At 38.6% G+C, this 13,054-nt stretch overlaps 1 protein-coding gene across 1 annotated transcript in view; it reads right to left on the reverse strand.

The window, feature by feature from the left end:
* Positions 1–8,230, reverse strand: part of LOC149225762 (uncharacterized) — a 77,319-nt gene extending 69,089 nt beyond the window's left edge. The window contains exons 1-4 of the mRNA XM_089380008.1: positions 7,443–8,230; positions 6,031–7,141; positions 5,639–5,908; positions 4,804–5,541 (exon numbers count right to left, since the gene is read on the reverse strand). Coding sequence (XP_089236134.1) covers positions 4,804–5,541; positions 5,639–5,908; positions 6,031–7,141; positions 7,443–8,098 — 2,775 coding nt within the window. The 5' untranslated portion in view covers positions 8,099–8,230. The remainder of the gene's footprint in view (positions 1–4,803; positions 5,542–5,638; positions 5,909–6,030; positions 7,142–7,442) is intronic.
* Between the last annotated feature and the right edge of the window lie 4,824 nt (positions 8,231–13,054).

Consider the following 13,054-nt stretch of genomic DNA (forward strand, 5'->3'; position numbering starts at 1 on the left):
TTGAACATGAAGGAGTCAGACAACATTGAATCATTCTTCACTCATGTGATTGGTGTAATCACACAAATGAGAACTCATGGAGAAACAATTGAAGATAGAAGAATAGTGGAGAAAATATTGAGGGTCTTACCCTCAAGGTTTGATGCCATAGTCACCACCATTGAAGAGACAAAGGATCTCTCAAGATATTCAGTTGATGAGCTACATGCATCACTGATGACTCATGAGCAGAGGTTGAGTAGGAATGAAAACTCATCTCTTGAGCAAGCCTTCAAGACCCAGATGTCCTTTGGAAGAGGAAGAGGTCAAGGAAGAGGAAACCGAAGAGGAAGAGGCAGAAGCCAGAATAGAGGAGGAAGGAACAGCTCATCAAATGCACAAGGAAGAGGCAGCAATACAAATCAGAACCAAGGTCAAGGCAGCAGCCAACAAAGAGATCAGTATCAGGCTCAAGGACAAAGGTATGATAAATCTAATGTTCAATGCTATTACTGCAAAAAGTATGGACATTATGCTAGTGATTGTAGAAAGAAACAACATGATATGAACAGCAGACAAAGTGCAAATGTTACAAGAGAAAACAACAGTCAAGAAAATGTCCTGTTAGCTTGTAACATGGCTGAAACACATAGTGAGGACATATGGTTTTTAGACTCAGGTTGCAGCAACCATATGACAGGGAATGTAGCCCTCTTCTCAGCGTTAAATCAGAATTTGAAATCAGAGGTCACACTAGGAACTGATAGTAAAGTGTCTGTTATGGGAAAAGGGGAGGTAAAAATATTTTCAAAACAAGGAGAAAGGAAAACCATAGCAGATGTATACTATGTCCCCGGAATGAGATGTAACCTCTTGAGTGTTGGACAGCTTATCCAAAAGGGTTACAATGTTTATTTTGTAAATGATGTGTGCACCATCATGGATATACCACCCAGCAAAAGATGCATTGCTGAGGTAAAAATGACAAGGAACAGGATGTTCCCTCTCCGGATCCGGGCAGACTTGAAGAACAAGAAGGAAATGGCAGCAGTCACCCAAGAGGCCTTCCAAAGCGTGCCAAAGGATGAGAACTGGTTATGGCACTTGAGATTCGGGCATCTAAATTTTGGAGGTCTAAACTTATTGAGCAGAAAAGGAATGGTAAAGGGATTACCGTTGATAGAAAAGCCGGACAGCCTTTGTGAAGGTTGTATATTGGGCAAACAACATAGAGAGAGTTTTCCATCAGGGAAAAGTATAAGGGCAAAGGCACCCTTAGAGATTATCCACTCAGATTTGTGTGGACCAATGCAAGCTCCATCATTAGCTGGCAGCCTATATTTCTTGACATTCATTGATGATTTTACAAGAAGGACTTGGATATATTTCCTCAAGAACAAAAGTGAAGTCTTTGAGAAATTACAAAACTTCAAAGCACTTGTGGAGAACCAAAGCGGGCTGCACATAAAAGTATTGAGAACTGATAGAGGAGGTGAGTATATCTCCAATGAATTCCTAAAGTTCTGTAGAGAAAATGGAATACATAAACAGTTCACAACTCGGTACACCCCACAGCAAAATGGAGTTGCTGAAAGGAAGAACAGAACCATCATGGAGATGGCAAGGAGCATGTTGAAGGCAAAGCACTTGCCAAATGAGTATTGGGCTGAAGCTGTACATTGTGCAGTTTACATACTAAACAGGTGTCCTACAAAAGCAGTGATGAACAAGGTGCCAGAAGAGGCATGGAGTGGGAGAAAGCAAGGAGTCACCCACATGAGAGTTTTTGGGTGTGTGGCCTATGCACACATTCCAGATCAGCTAAGGAGGAAGTTGGACAGCAAAGGGGAGAAATGCATCTTCATTGGATACAGTGATGAATCCAAAGCCTACAGGCTGTACATTCCATCTACCAAAAAGTTCTTTGTCAGCAGGGATGTTCAATTCATTGAGGAGGAAGCTTGGGATGGAAGCATAGAGAAAACAGTGAACATTAAAAACTGTTTGTCTCATGATGAAGATGAAGAGGAGGTGGCTGAAATGAATCCCCAAACAACAGCACCAACACAAGGACAGCAAGGTACACCATTGAGGATAAATGAGAGTGCTTCTCCAAGCACGCCACAAGGAGGAAATTCAAGTGCATCTTCAAGCACTTGCACACCAAGTGAACGAGGTAAGAAGTTTAGAAATCTAAGTGAAATTTATGAAGAAGGAATGAATTCCTTATTTGCCTTGTTTTGTCATGTTGATGATCCTATCCATTTTGAAGAAGCAATTAAAGATAGGAAATGGATAGAAGCTATGGATGAGGAGATCAATGCCATAGAGAGAAACAAAACATGGGATTTGGTTGAGCTACCAAAAGGCAAAGAAGTCATTGGTGTGAAATGGGTCTACAAGACCAAGAGCAATGCTGAAGGCAAGATTGAAAGGCATAAAGCAAGGCTGGTTGTCAAAGGCTACAAGCAGCAGTATGGGAGAGATTATGAGGAGACTTTCGCCCCGGTTGCAAGAATGGAAACCGTGAGAGCAGTGCTGTCCATAGCAGCTCAAAACAAATGGAAAGTCTACCAAATGGATGTGAAATCAGCATTCCTAAACGGAGTGTTAATGGAAGAGGTTTATGTGGAACAACCTCTTGGCTATGAGAAGAAAGGTGAAGAGCACAAAGTGTGCAAATTAAAGAAAGCTCTTTATGGGCTGAAGCAAGCGCCAAGAGCATGGTACAGCCGGATAGATTCATATCTCTTGGATAATGAATTTGACAAATGTGAAGGAGAACCCACAGTCTACATCAAGGAAAATGATGGTAAAATTTTAATTGTTGTCTTGTATGTAGATGATGTTATTTTCACTGGAAATGATATTTATCTCATTGAGAATTTTAAATCAGTCATGAAGAATGAATTTGAAATGACTGACATGGGGTTGTTGAGATACTTCTTAGGCATAGAAGTAGATCAAAATGAAAAAGGAATTTTTATATCTCAAGCAAGATATGTAAATCAAGTTTTGGGCAGATTTAAGATGGAAAAATGCAAGGCAGCAATCACTCCCACAGTGATGGGATTAAAGCTCAGCAGAGAGGACAGCAGCAAGGATTTTGATCCTAGCTTGTATAAAAGCATTGTGGGCAGCCTTATGTATTTAACAGCAACTAGGCCTGATTTAATGTATGCTGTTAGTTTGATTTCCAGGTTCATGGAGAGGCCAAAGGAAGCACATTGGCAGGCAGCAAAGAGAATTTTGAGGTATGTGAAAGGTACCAAAATGTTTGGAATTTTATATCATGCCTCAGAACATTCAGATTTGGTTGGGTACACAGATAGCGATTGGGCTGGAAGTGTAGATGATCGGAAGAGCACTTCCGGTTATGTTTTTAATATGGGTTCAGGAGCCATCTCATGGGCTTCTAAGAAGCAGTCCATTGTAGCATTATCTACAGCAGAGGCAGAGTATGTGGCAGCGACAGCAGCAGCATGTCAGGCAGTATGGATGAGAAGGATGTTGAGAAGCTTAGGCCAAGAGCAGGCAAAAGCGACAGTGGTCTTTTGTGACAATAGCTCAGCTATTGCTTTGTCAAAGAATTCAGTGTTTCATAAGAGAACGAAACACATCGACACAAGGTTTCACTACATCAGAGAGTTAGTGAACAATGGAGAAATTGTCTTAGAACATTGCAGGACTCAGGAACAGGTAGCAGACATTTTGACAAAGCCACTGGACCAGAAAAGCTTTGAATTTTTGAGGAAGTGTCTGGGTATGACAGAATGCCCAGCTGTTGAAATTAAAGGGGAGTGTTAAAAGTGTAATTTCAACGCAGCCGAAAACCACCAAACAAAACCATCTACCTTGTTCGCACCGCCTTTTGGCAAAGGCTGTTTTTCCTTGGAGCCCTCCGAACACATTCAGCATGAGACACGCGTCCAGTGTACGAACCCCCCAAAACCATTTTCCCCGGACAGTAAAGTTCGTTTGTTTTACCCGAGATTGGTGTGCGAACCTCGTTGGATCAGCCAAGTGATCTGGGCATGAAATCTTCACCGTCGATCTCCGGAAAGTGCACAGGCCCACGTCAAATCAATTTTTACGTGGAGTAAAAGGTCTATGGTTTGACCGCCGTGTAAGAAAAGTCATGGCTTTTAATGCTGTTCGTAATTGTTTGGTGGAGGCCTGTTTTAAATGGTTATGGGCATACGTCCCATTTGTATTTTTTTTTATATATATGCATTTACGTAAGTTTAGGTGTAGGCCATTTAATATGGTTATGGGCCACGTTAGTTTTTTTTATTATGTTTTTTATACATGGCTATGTGTATTGCGCACGGGAGTAAAGAGAAAACTGGTTTTTTACGGCAGTAAGAAGAACCAGAGGGTGTATGCACAGCAGTGCACAAATATGTTGTAATGTTTTTGTGTGGGCATTGAAAAACAGAGGTGAAGGAAAACCATGTGTGGTTTTGCAAGTGCATAAAGAAAATGGTGGAGCGTAAGTTGTTTTACACACCAGTGAATGTAAATTTTGTTTTACAGCAGTAAGCTCATGTAAACTTTTGTTACAGCAGTAAGTTGTTTTTCACAGCAGTGAATATGAAAATGATTTTACAGTGGTAAATCTCTCTCAGAAAAAGAGGATGTATTAGTTTTTTTTTTTTTTGTTTTAATGAATAGAAATATTTTATGGTGGTGAAATCCTCTGTTACTCAGTGAAATTTTTTTTTTAAGCTGTCTGTGTATAAAAATCCTGTGGAGGTAAAACAGAGCATTGCCTCTGTGTTTAGTTTGAATCTTGGTTTTGGTATTTTCCCCATCAAAAATAACCAACAGTCTCTTCAAATTTACAAACCATGACAGATCGATTTCCTGATGGTTCATTAAAGCCCCGATGGCTTTTGGAAGCACCTCCAAACTTATACACACAATTGGATAGCTCGCTCGGAGAATCCTTAAATTCTTTATGGAATCTGGAAGCGTCTCCAAACTCTCTCGGAGAATCCTTAAATTCTCTATAGAATCTGGAAGCGCCTCAAAACTTTCACAGCCACGCAGAAGGAGAGGATGAACGTTTGATAAATTCTCGGAGAAATTTGGAAGTCTCTTCAAATTTTCACACCGTGACAGAACGATTTTCTGAAGGTTCATTAAAGCCCCGATGGCGTTTGGAAGCACCTCCAAACTTCTACAACCCTCCAGATCGATCTCTCGGAGATTCCTTAAATTCTCTATGGAATCTGGAAGCGCCTCCAAACTTTCACAGCCCCTCAGACTGATAGTATGAACGTTTGATAAATTCTCGGAAAAATTTGGAAGTCTCTTCAACTTTACACACTCTGACAGATCGATTTTCTGAAGGTTCATTAAAGCCCCGATGGCGTTTGGAAGCACCTGCAAACTTCTACAACCCGCCAGATCGATCTCTCGGAGATTACTTAAATTCTCTATGGAATCTGGAAGCGCCTCCACACTTTTACAGTACCTCAGGTACTGCAGGTGACATAAAGAGTTTGGAAACTCTGAAAGTGAAAAAGGAATACGTAACTCCCGCAACTGCAGGGATGGCTGCAAAGTTTCAGTCATAAGAAAGATAAGACATAACATCATGATTCTCATCTATTCAAAATTAGAAATTAAGTTCATCTACATCCTACTCACATACCACAGATTCCCCTTCTTTCACAGATTCCCCTTCTATCACTAAGTGCCACTTCAGTTGTACATGTTTTGAGCGCGGAGGATCAATCCAGCGGAGCCATCTGAGACTTGGTGACCGCACTTTAGTCAATATGCGTTCAACAAAATCTCCCGAACCGTCAAGAAGTTGCAATCCACTGATTCCGAACACCTTATCACTGAAACTTTCATCCTCCCAATGATTTGTTCTCCTGGACCACGAAGGAGCCATTATAATTCCGCGCATTTCTATTACCTGTTTGTGACATAAAAACAAAAATGGCTTACAACACAGCACGCTTCAGAAATTCTTTTGAATAAAAAATCTTTGAAAATTGTTGACAGAAATACAAAGGTTGCGATGATTAAAGCACTTACAGATAATGGTGATTGCTCCAGCAGATCATAGACGTCTTTCAGCGTCGCACACCCGAGACGACGAGGCAATGATGGATCCTGAGCAATACTTCTCCCCATGTCTCTCAGGTGATCGTGCATTTCTATGCGATTGTGGCAATCCACATCAACAAGACATTTATTCTGCAAATTTTGAAACCCCATCGAACCTTTCCACCCTGACCAACCCCATATTTTAATCCACTTATCCTTATCTTCTCCTAAAGAAAAACAAACGATATCTAAAAATATCTGCTGCTCCTCTTCACTCAGTGAATCGTAACTTATTCTTAGTCTCTTCTGTATGTCATCAGGTAGCTTTTGAAGTCCATTCAGTTGCTCTTCCCAGCAGGATCTGTCGCGTTCTTGACAGAGTAGAGCCCCAAACACTTGCAACGACAGAGGCAATCCGCCGCAGGCCTCTAGAAACCCATCTACAAGGTCTACAAATTCTGGTGGTGGATGTGACTGAAAGAAGGCATGCGAACAGAAAAGTTCTAAAGAGTTTGGTCGATCGAGGCCCTTGAGGTGATAAATTGATGATTCTATGGTACATACACTTTGAAGGACACGCTTGTCACGAGAAGTGACCAAAATCAAACTCCTGGAGTGAAGGACACTCTTAACAGGCAAGAACGCATCCAGTTGATAGCGATGATCAACATCGTCTAATATTATTAGAGCCTCACAAGATTTGAGATTATTTGCTAGTATTCCTACACCTTCTTCCCAACTATCAATGGTGATATCTTTGCCTACTAAGTCCTTAATGAGCTTCTTCTGCAAAGAATGTAGGACCTTTTGTGCTGCACTTTCCCTTACATCAAACAAAAAAGAAGAGCCATTATAATTTGATCTCTTCTCGTTGAAAAATTCTTTTGCGAGAGTCGATTTCCCAATCCCGCCTAAACCTACAATCCCCACAACCTTGGCCTCCAGCGTGTTCTGCCCCTCCAGCCGAGATAGGGTTGTCCTTTCAAAATCTTTAATTTTTTCCGGCAGACCAATTTTAAACTTGGCCACAAACAGCGGTGGTTTTGGAACCTTTTCCAAAACTCTTTGCACCACCTTATCCACCAGCTCCACCTCGTCCCTGAATATTCAAATTCAGAGAAAGGTAAAATAACTAGTGTAAACAGGCCAACCTAAGTTGGTTATGTACCTATCAATTAAAATTCTACTTCCTAGTATAGATCTAGATCCATCTCCATCTTCTCCATCTTAATTACTGACCTAAATTTTTTTTTTTTATTTTGACTGAAATGAGAAAATTTTCACTAGACTGTAAAATGTGCCTCTGGCTCATCCAATTCAATCAACTCAATTTAAGGAAAAAATAACATAAATTTGCGAATTAATATGTAGCACAGATTGGGATAGTGAAAGATGCTCACCCATTGCACGCCTCTAGCTCGAAGCCGCTTATATCTGCAACATCAGAAAGAGCCTTCTTCCATTTCTCGATTGTTTCCAAATTATATCGTTGCTTGTGTTTTCGCATGGCATTAGCATACGCTCCTCTGTCTGTCCGCCTGAGCTCAGAAGGTTTAACTTCGTAAAACACGGGAAGAATTGTAGCCCTCTGACTTATTGTATCCCTCCGCGTCGTTTCGAGCATGTGGACGAGCTCGTCCAGGCACCACTTAGATTCTGCATAGGTTTTAGAGAAAATCGCGATCTGGACAGAAGCGCTTTGAATGGCTGCTTTTATCTGAGAAAGAATGAGGTGTCCAGGCTCCAATTCCGGCTGGTCAAGAAAGACCTGCAATCCTCTGGATTTAAGTTCACGGTAGAGAAAGCTAGCAAATGATTTCTTAACGTCGGGACCCCTATGGTTGATGAACACTTGATAAGGGCCATTAGGAGTCGATGCAGAAGAGGAGGATGAAGAAGATGCAGAAGCAGTAGCAGAAACAGAAGTAGTAGCAGAAACAGAAGTAGTAGCAGAAGCAGTAGCAGTAGCAGAAACAGAAGCAGAAGCAGAAGATGCTTTTCTGAACAGAAACAGAAGCAGTAGCAGAAACAGAAACAGAGGCAGAAGCAGTCCCATTGGAATTTGGATGAACAGATAGCAATACTGTAACAAGTGGTGATTAATGGAAACCAAGATTGAAGCTCTGAAAGGTAGTATGGACCAGAGGAAACAGAGCACAAGATTAGGCTTCGGCTTAAAATGAACCAATACCCTCTATCATCCAATTTTTGACACCATGTGCCCCTTTGGGTCCCCAATTTTAAAATGAAGACCAATACCCTCTATTATTCCGCGCTCCTCCTCTCTGCCAATCCACCCTTTTTTTTCCACTGAGTAACAAAATATATATTATTCCACAGCTCTCTATCACACAAAAGTTTTAGCACTACCTATTGCCCTTGATCATGCAAAGGGGACCTGTAAAAATATTGTTATTAATATAATTTAAAAATGTGGACTCGAGGGAGTCAATGAGTACAGTATCAACTATAACTGGTAAATATGTAGCAAGAACATTTTTTTTACTTTGTCTTATAGAAAATGAATTTGTACTAAAACATTTTCATTATGAAATTGTTTCACGTGTAAAAATGTTTACAATAAAAACGGTCTTTGAAATATTGTTATGGATATAAGAGATTTAAATATTGATTTTTAATTTGGAATTTATATCTATATAAAATATTTTCATGATGAACTTGTTTCAAGTTTAAAAACGATTGCAACAAAAATCTTTTTATAAGTATTATCACGGATATAATGGATTCAAATATTGATCTCTAATTTGCAATTTAAATTTATACCAAACATTTTCATGATGAAATTTTTTCAAGTTGAAAAAATGTCTGCAACAATAAACATTGTTTTAGAGATATTGTTATGGATAAATGGGACTCCATATTGATCTTTAATTTGAATGAAATGTCTAAAGGTCATGTTTTTAGTGTTGGAAATACTGAGAAGGGGGTGAATCAATATATCTTAGCAATTAGCAATTTATTAATCTTTTCAAAGCATTAGTTGATCCAAACTATTAGCAATTTATTAATATTTTGAAAGCATTAGTTAATCCAATTTATTTATCTTTTCAAAGGCTCATGAAGTAGTTTTTCCAAACCAGTGTGCCAAGTTGTTGATATTGCTGCAAGTACCTAGTACTAAGGTCTGATGATAACTTTGTCCTAGATGCCTTAGATCATCCTTATGACCTGCTTGTAATGCTCTTAAACTCTATCCAAGGAGGGCTACTAGCATATGTCTTATATTTGCTCAAATAATCAAAGTATTGGTGCCATATAAAATCACTGGTGTGTCATCACCTACTACTGACATGTAAGGATGTCGTCACAATGCCATTGTGATATAAAACATGTCACTGTTACATAAACAATATATTCAATATTGTCAAGTCACTGTTAAAATTCTCAAGACTATTGCATCATAGACAAGGTTATTATTATTTCAAGGTTCTATTTTTATCATTGTATATAGATGGAACCTTCGATTGCTCTTACTTTAGAATACCAATATTTATTGGCACATCAAATCAAGTCACGCACTATCTCATTGAGCACTTAATACTTCAATGTCTTCCTTATATGTTTCACACAAGGAGGTGACAAGATGCCAATAAGATGATGACAGTTTGAGACCCTTACTGTTGCAATGATTTTATCACTTCAAGCTTCAAATATAGACAATAGAACCAAGTCTCTAGTTGAAAGATGCCTCATATGACATTCTCCTCAATGTCAATCAACTCTCATTGAATATTGTTACCAAGCTAGTTGTATAGGTTGACTTACTTAAAGGTATTACACACATTTATGAATAATTATGAATATAATCAAGAATAGGTCACTAATATAACAATTCTACCTCAAAATAGTTCATAACTTAATGACTCTTTGTCTTGAAATGATGCTTAGGTCTGTAACGCTGAGGACGTGAAATATGTAATTGACTCACTATAGCTAAGGGTCGAAAACAACTATAGTTGTTTCCAAATCAAAATAAAACATCGTTACATGTCTGAAACTGAAAACATAGTCTTGTAATGGTTACTATAAAGGTCGAGGCACTAAAGAGAAGCACAAAATTGAAGGATGAGGAACTGTAGTGATTTCACTTGTTTAAGACCAAGATTTATTGGATGAAGGCCAAAATCCTGAACTATAGGACATACCCACTGTTATGGATTATTGTTTTTAGTCGAAGTTCTGAAATGATTAGACCATACAACATAAACAAAACTTGTGTATGGAGATGCCTTTATAGAACCGAAATACCCAACAGAACCCCTCACAAGTGATGTGCAAGCCTGGGCATAACAACCGCAAGAGGCCAGAAGGATGAATAGATGATTTCTTAAGACAACATCAAGGTAGATTAGGTATGAGATAAGGCCGAAAATCTTGACTTGTGTTGCTCAGATATTGAGGCCGAGTTGGAGTAAGCAATAGGTCTATCAATAACAAACAAAATCCCTTTCATTGTTCACAAGAGGAAGGTCTAAAACAACACAAAAGAAATTTCATTGTCTTGAAATGGTGCCCTAATCAGTAATTAAATTGATGAGAACCTACAATCAAACATTCATGACAAACCTAAATTAATCCCCAACGAATAACCCAAAACCAAAGATTAAAGTATTCAAATGAAAACACAAACAATCACAAATTGAAACCCTTCTGAAATGCTTCGTCGTCTTCCTTTGATGGCCAAGAATTTCAAAATTAAGAATAGGATAGGTCGTTGAGTTTAAATTACTTCGAGGTGAGGTATAAGTTCTCTTTTTATAGAGATGAAAAGGGCTTCTAAGGTAAACGTTGGAGGGGAATTTAGGAGGTTAAACACCTTGAATTTTTTTGAATTTTCTAATAGAATATTAATAATTAGTTATCTTAAGCCCTAAGCCAAGATGTTGTTGGCCTTACATAGGAGGAATTTTAGGTTCAAGGGTGCGATAAATACATAATATAGGTACAAACACTAACAATACCCTTCTTTAAAATGATCTCTCCATGAAACATGACAAGAAACCCACATGCTTGATATTAATTCCTAACAACCAATAAAAGCATGCCAAGTCACCATCCCTTGGGGTTTTAGCCCAGAAATTTGAGTTTTCATCTTCAAACTTGAATTCCTTTCAAACTAAGAGGCCTCTCAAGGCGTGCCACATACCAACGGAAATATGTCGACGAGGATAATCCAATGACGAGGATGTCCAAGGTAAACCTAATGTTTTTTCATTTCAAAAACCTCTCACAAGTTTGAGTTATTCTCATTGACCATAGAACCCAAACCTAACTTAGGGTTTCCAGCCATCCAAGTGGAGCTTCCAACTTGATGTAATCCATACAAAAATACGAAGCGTTCATTAATTGTTTGACAACAATGACCACTGTTTAGTCAAAGTCAAATCTCAGGGTTGACATCAATGACATTAAATTAATATTTTGTCAAAAAAAAACCAAGGAATTGTTATTTTTTTATAGAAAAAATAACAATTCAATAAACATTAAAAGACTTTTAAAATATTGCAATAAAATCTTTATATCCATTCACATCAATTTTTTTTCATAACATTGTTCTCCATAATATTCTTTTAAATGAATGAGAGTTTATTGTGCATCCCAAAACTCTTGAAAGGTTAAAATAATTCCTTTATATTCCTTAGTACCAATTATTATCATTGCATCTTCAAAAGAAGAAGAAAACATTATGTTCAAGTAACCAAAAATTAATCCCCAATGGGAGTGTCATTAATGGCTCCTGTAATGACAAATTTAATCGATTAACATGCTAATGGTGAGAGTGGAGAGCAGGTTGGTGGTCTTCAAAACGTGTGCCACACCCTACGCATGTTTATTCACTTGTTGTCGTGTGTCATGAATGTCGTTCCCAGAGTTGGGGTCACCAACACAAGTCCACTTGTGTTAAATGTAGGGAGGTAGTTGCACACTGGAGGAGGTACAATGTATTTTTTCACATTGATGCTTATCATTCTACAATTTATATGAACCAAGTTTCTCAGGGTGGATTGGCCCTTGTCTTGGGAGAACCTGACAAATGGTTCTGTGAGATCATTGATGAGCGCATGATATATGGGAGGAATCTTTGTTTTAAAATGTGTTCCAGGCCTTACACATGTCCATTCCCAAACATCACATATTTTGGTAAATTCTTTCAAGCATTGGTTCATGAAACGTAATCCTCCCGTTATAAATGCATGGGTTTTTTACTAGGGTGTCGATTGGGTAGCATTAGTTGGGGTGGTTAAGAGAGTCTCTCTTCATCAATTTGTTCCAGGTCCTTATTTGTGGTACTATCTAGATGTGGAGGACGTTTGTTTCCTCCCCTTGGTCAATTTCCCATTAGCTCTTGTTCTGGTGTCAAGACGACCTACATTTGCATCTTATCCTTCAATTTTGGGAGCATCGATGGGGGTCAATGTTTTTCATATTGTTTTTACATAAAACAGAGACTGGTCTAGCCTTTGAATTGGTGGTAGTTCTACCCACCTCAATGGTCCAAGGTACTGACCCCATATGTATTTTTTTAAATAGCCTAGTTTTGGTTTTTGGTGTCTGGTATCTACACAATTTCTCTATATGGACTTAAAGGTGGTAATTTCCCTTCCAGTTTTGTAAGTTGTCATGGGTTTTGGGTTTCCTCTTCCATTTGTATATTTCAAGTCAAGGTTATTTCCATGTTTGGAATTCGGGGTGTATTAGGGTTCTGAGGACATTCCTTATAGCATATCTCTTGAAAGTTTTCAAGATTTGTGTTTGTGGTTTACTTAACCTTGAGTCAGTTATTCCGTTATTTAAAACCACTAGTATCAGTTTATATAATAGGGAGCCTATACATAGGTAGTTGGGACTGTCTCCAACGTTGTGTTAAATTCCTTCAAGTGTATATATTTAGAGACAACGTTCTTGTAACACCCTCCTCCCACATCTACCCAAGTAACTGACCAACCATGGTAAACATGCAGCGAGAGGATACTATGGTTAGATTCAACCT

Source organism: Pinus tabuliformis, chromosome J (genome assembly GCF_031772625.1).
Source record: "Pinus tabuliformis cultivar Carrire ecotype Pingquan chromosome J, CPIR1, whole genome shotgun sequence".
Lineage (NCBI taxonomy): Eukaryota > Viridiplantae > Streptophyta > Pinopsida > Pinales > Pinaceae > Pinus > Pinus tabuliformis.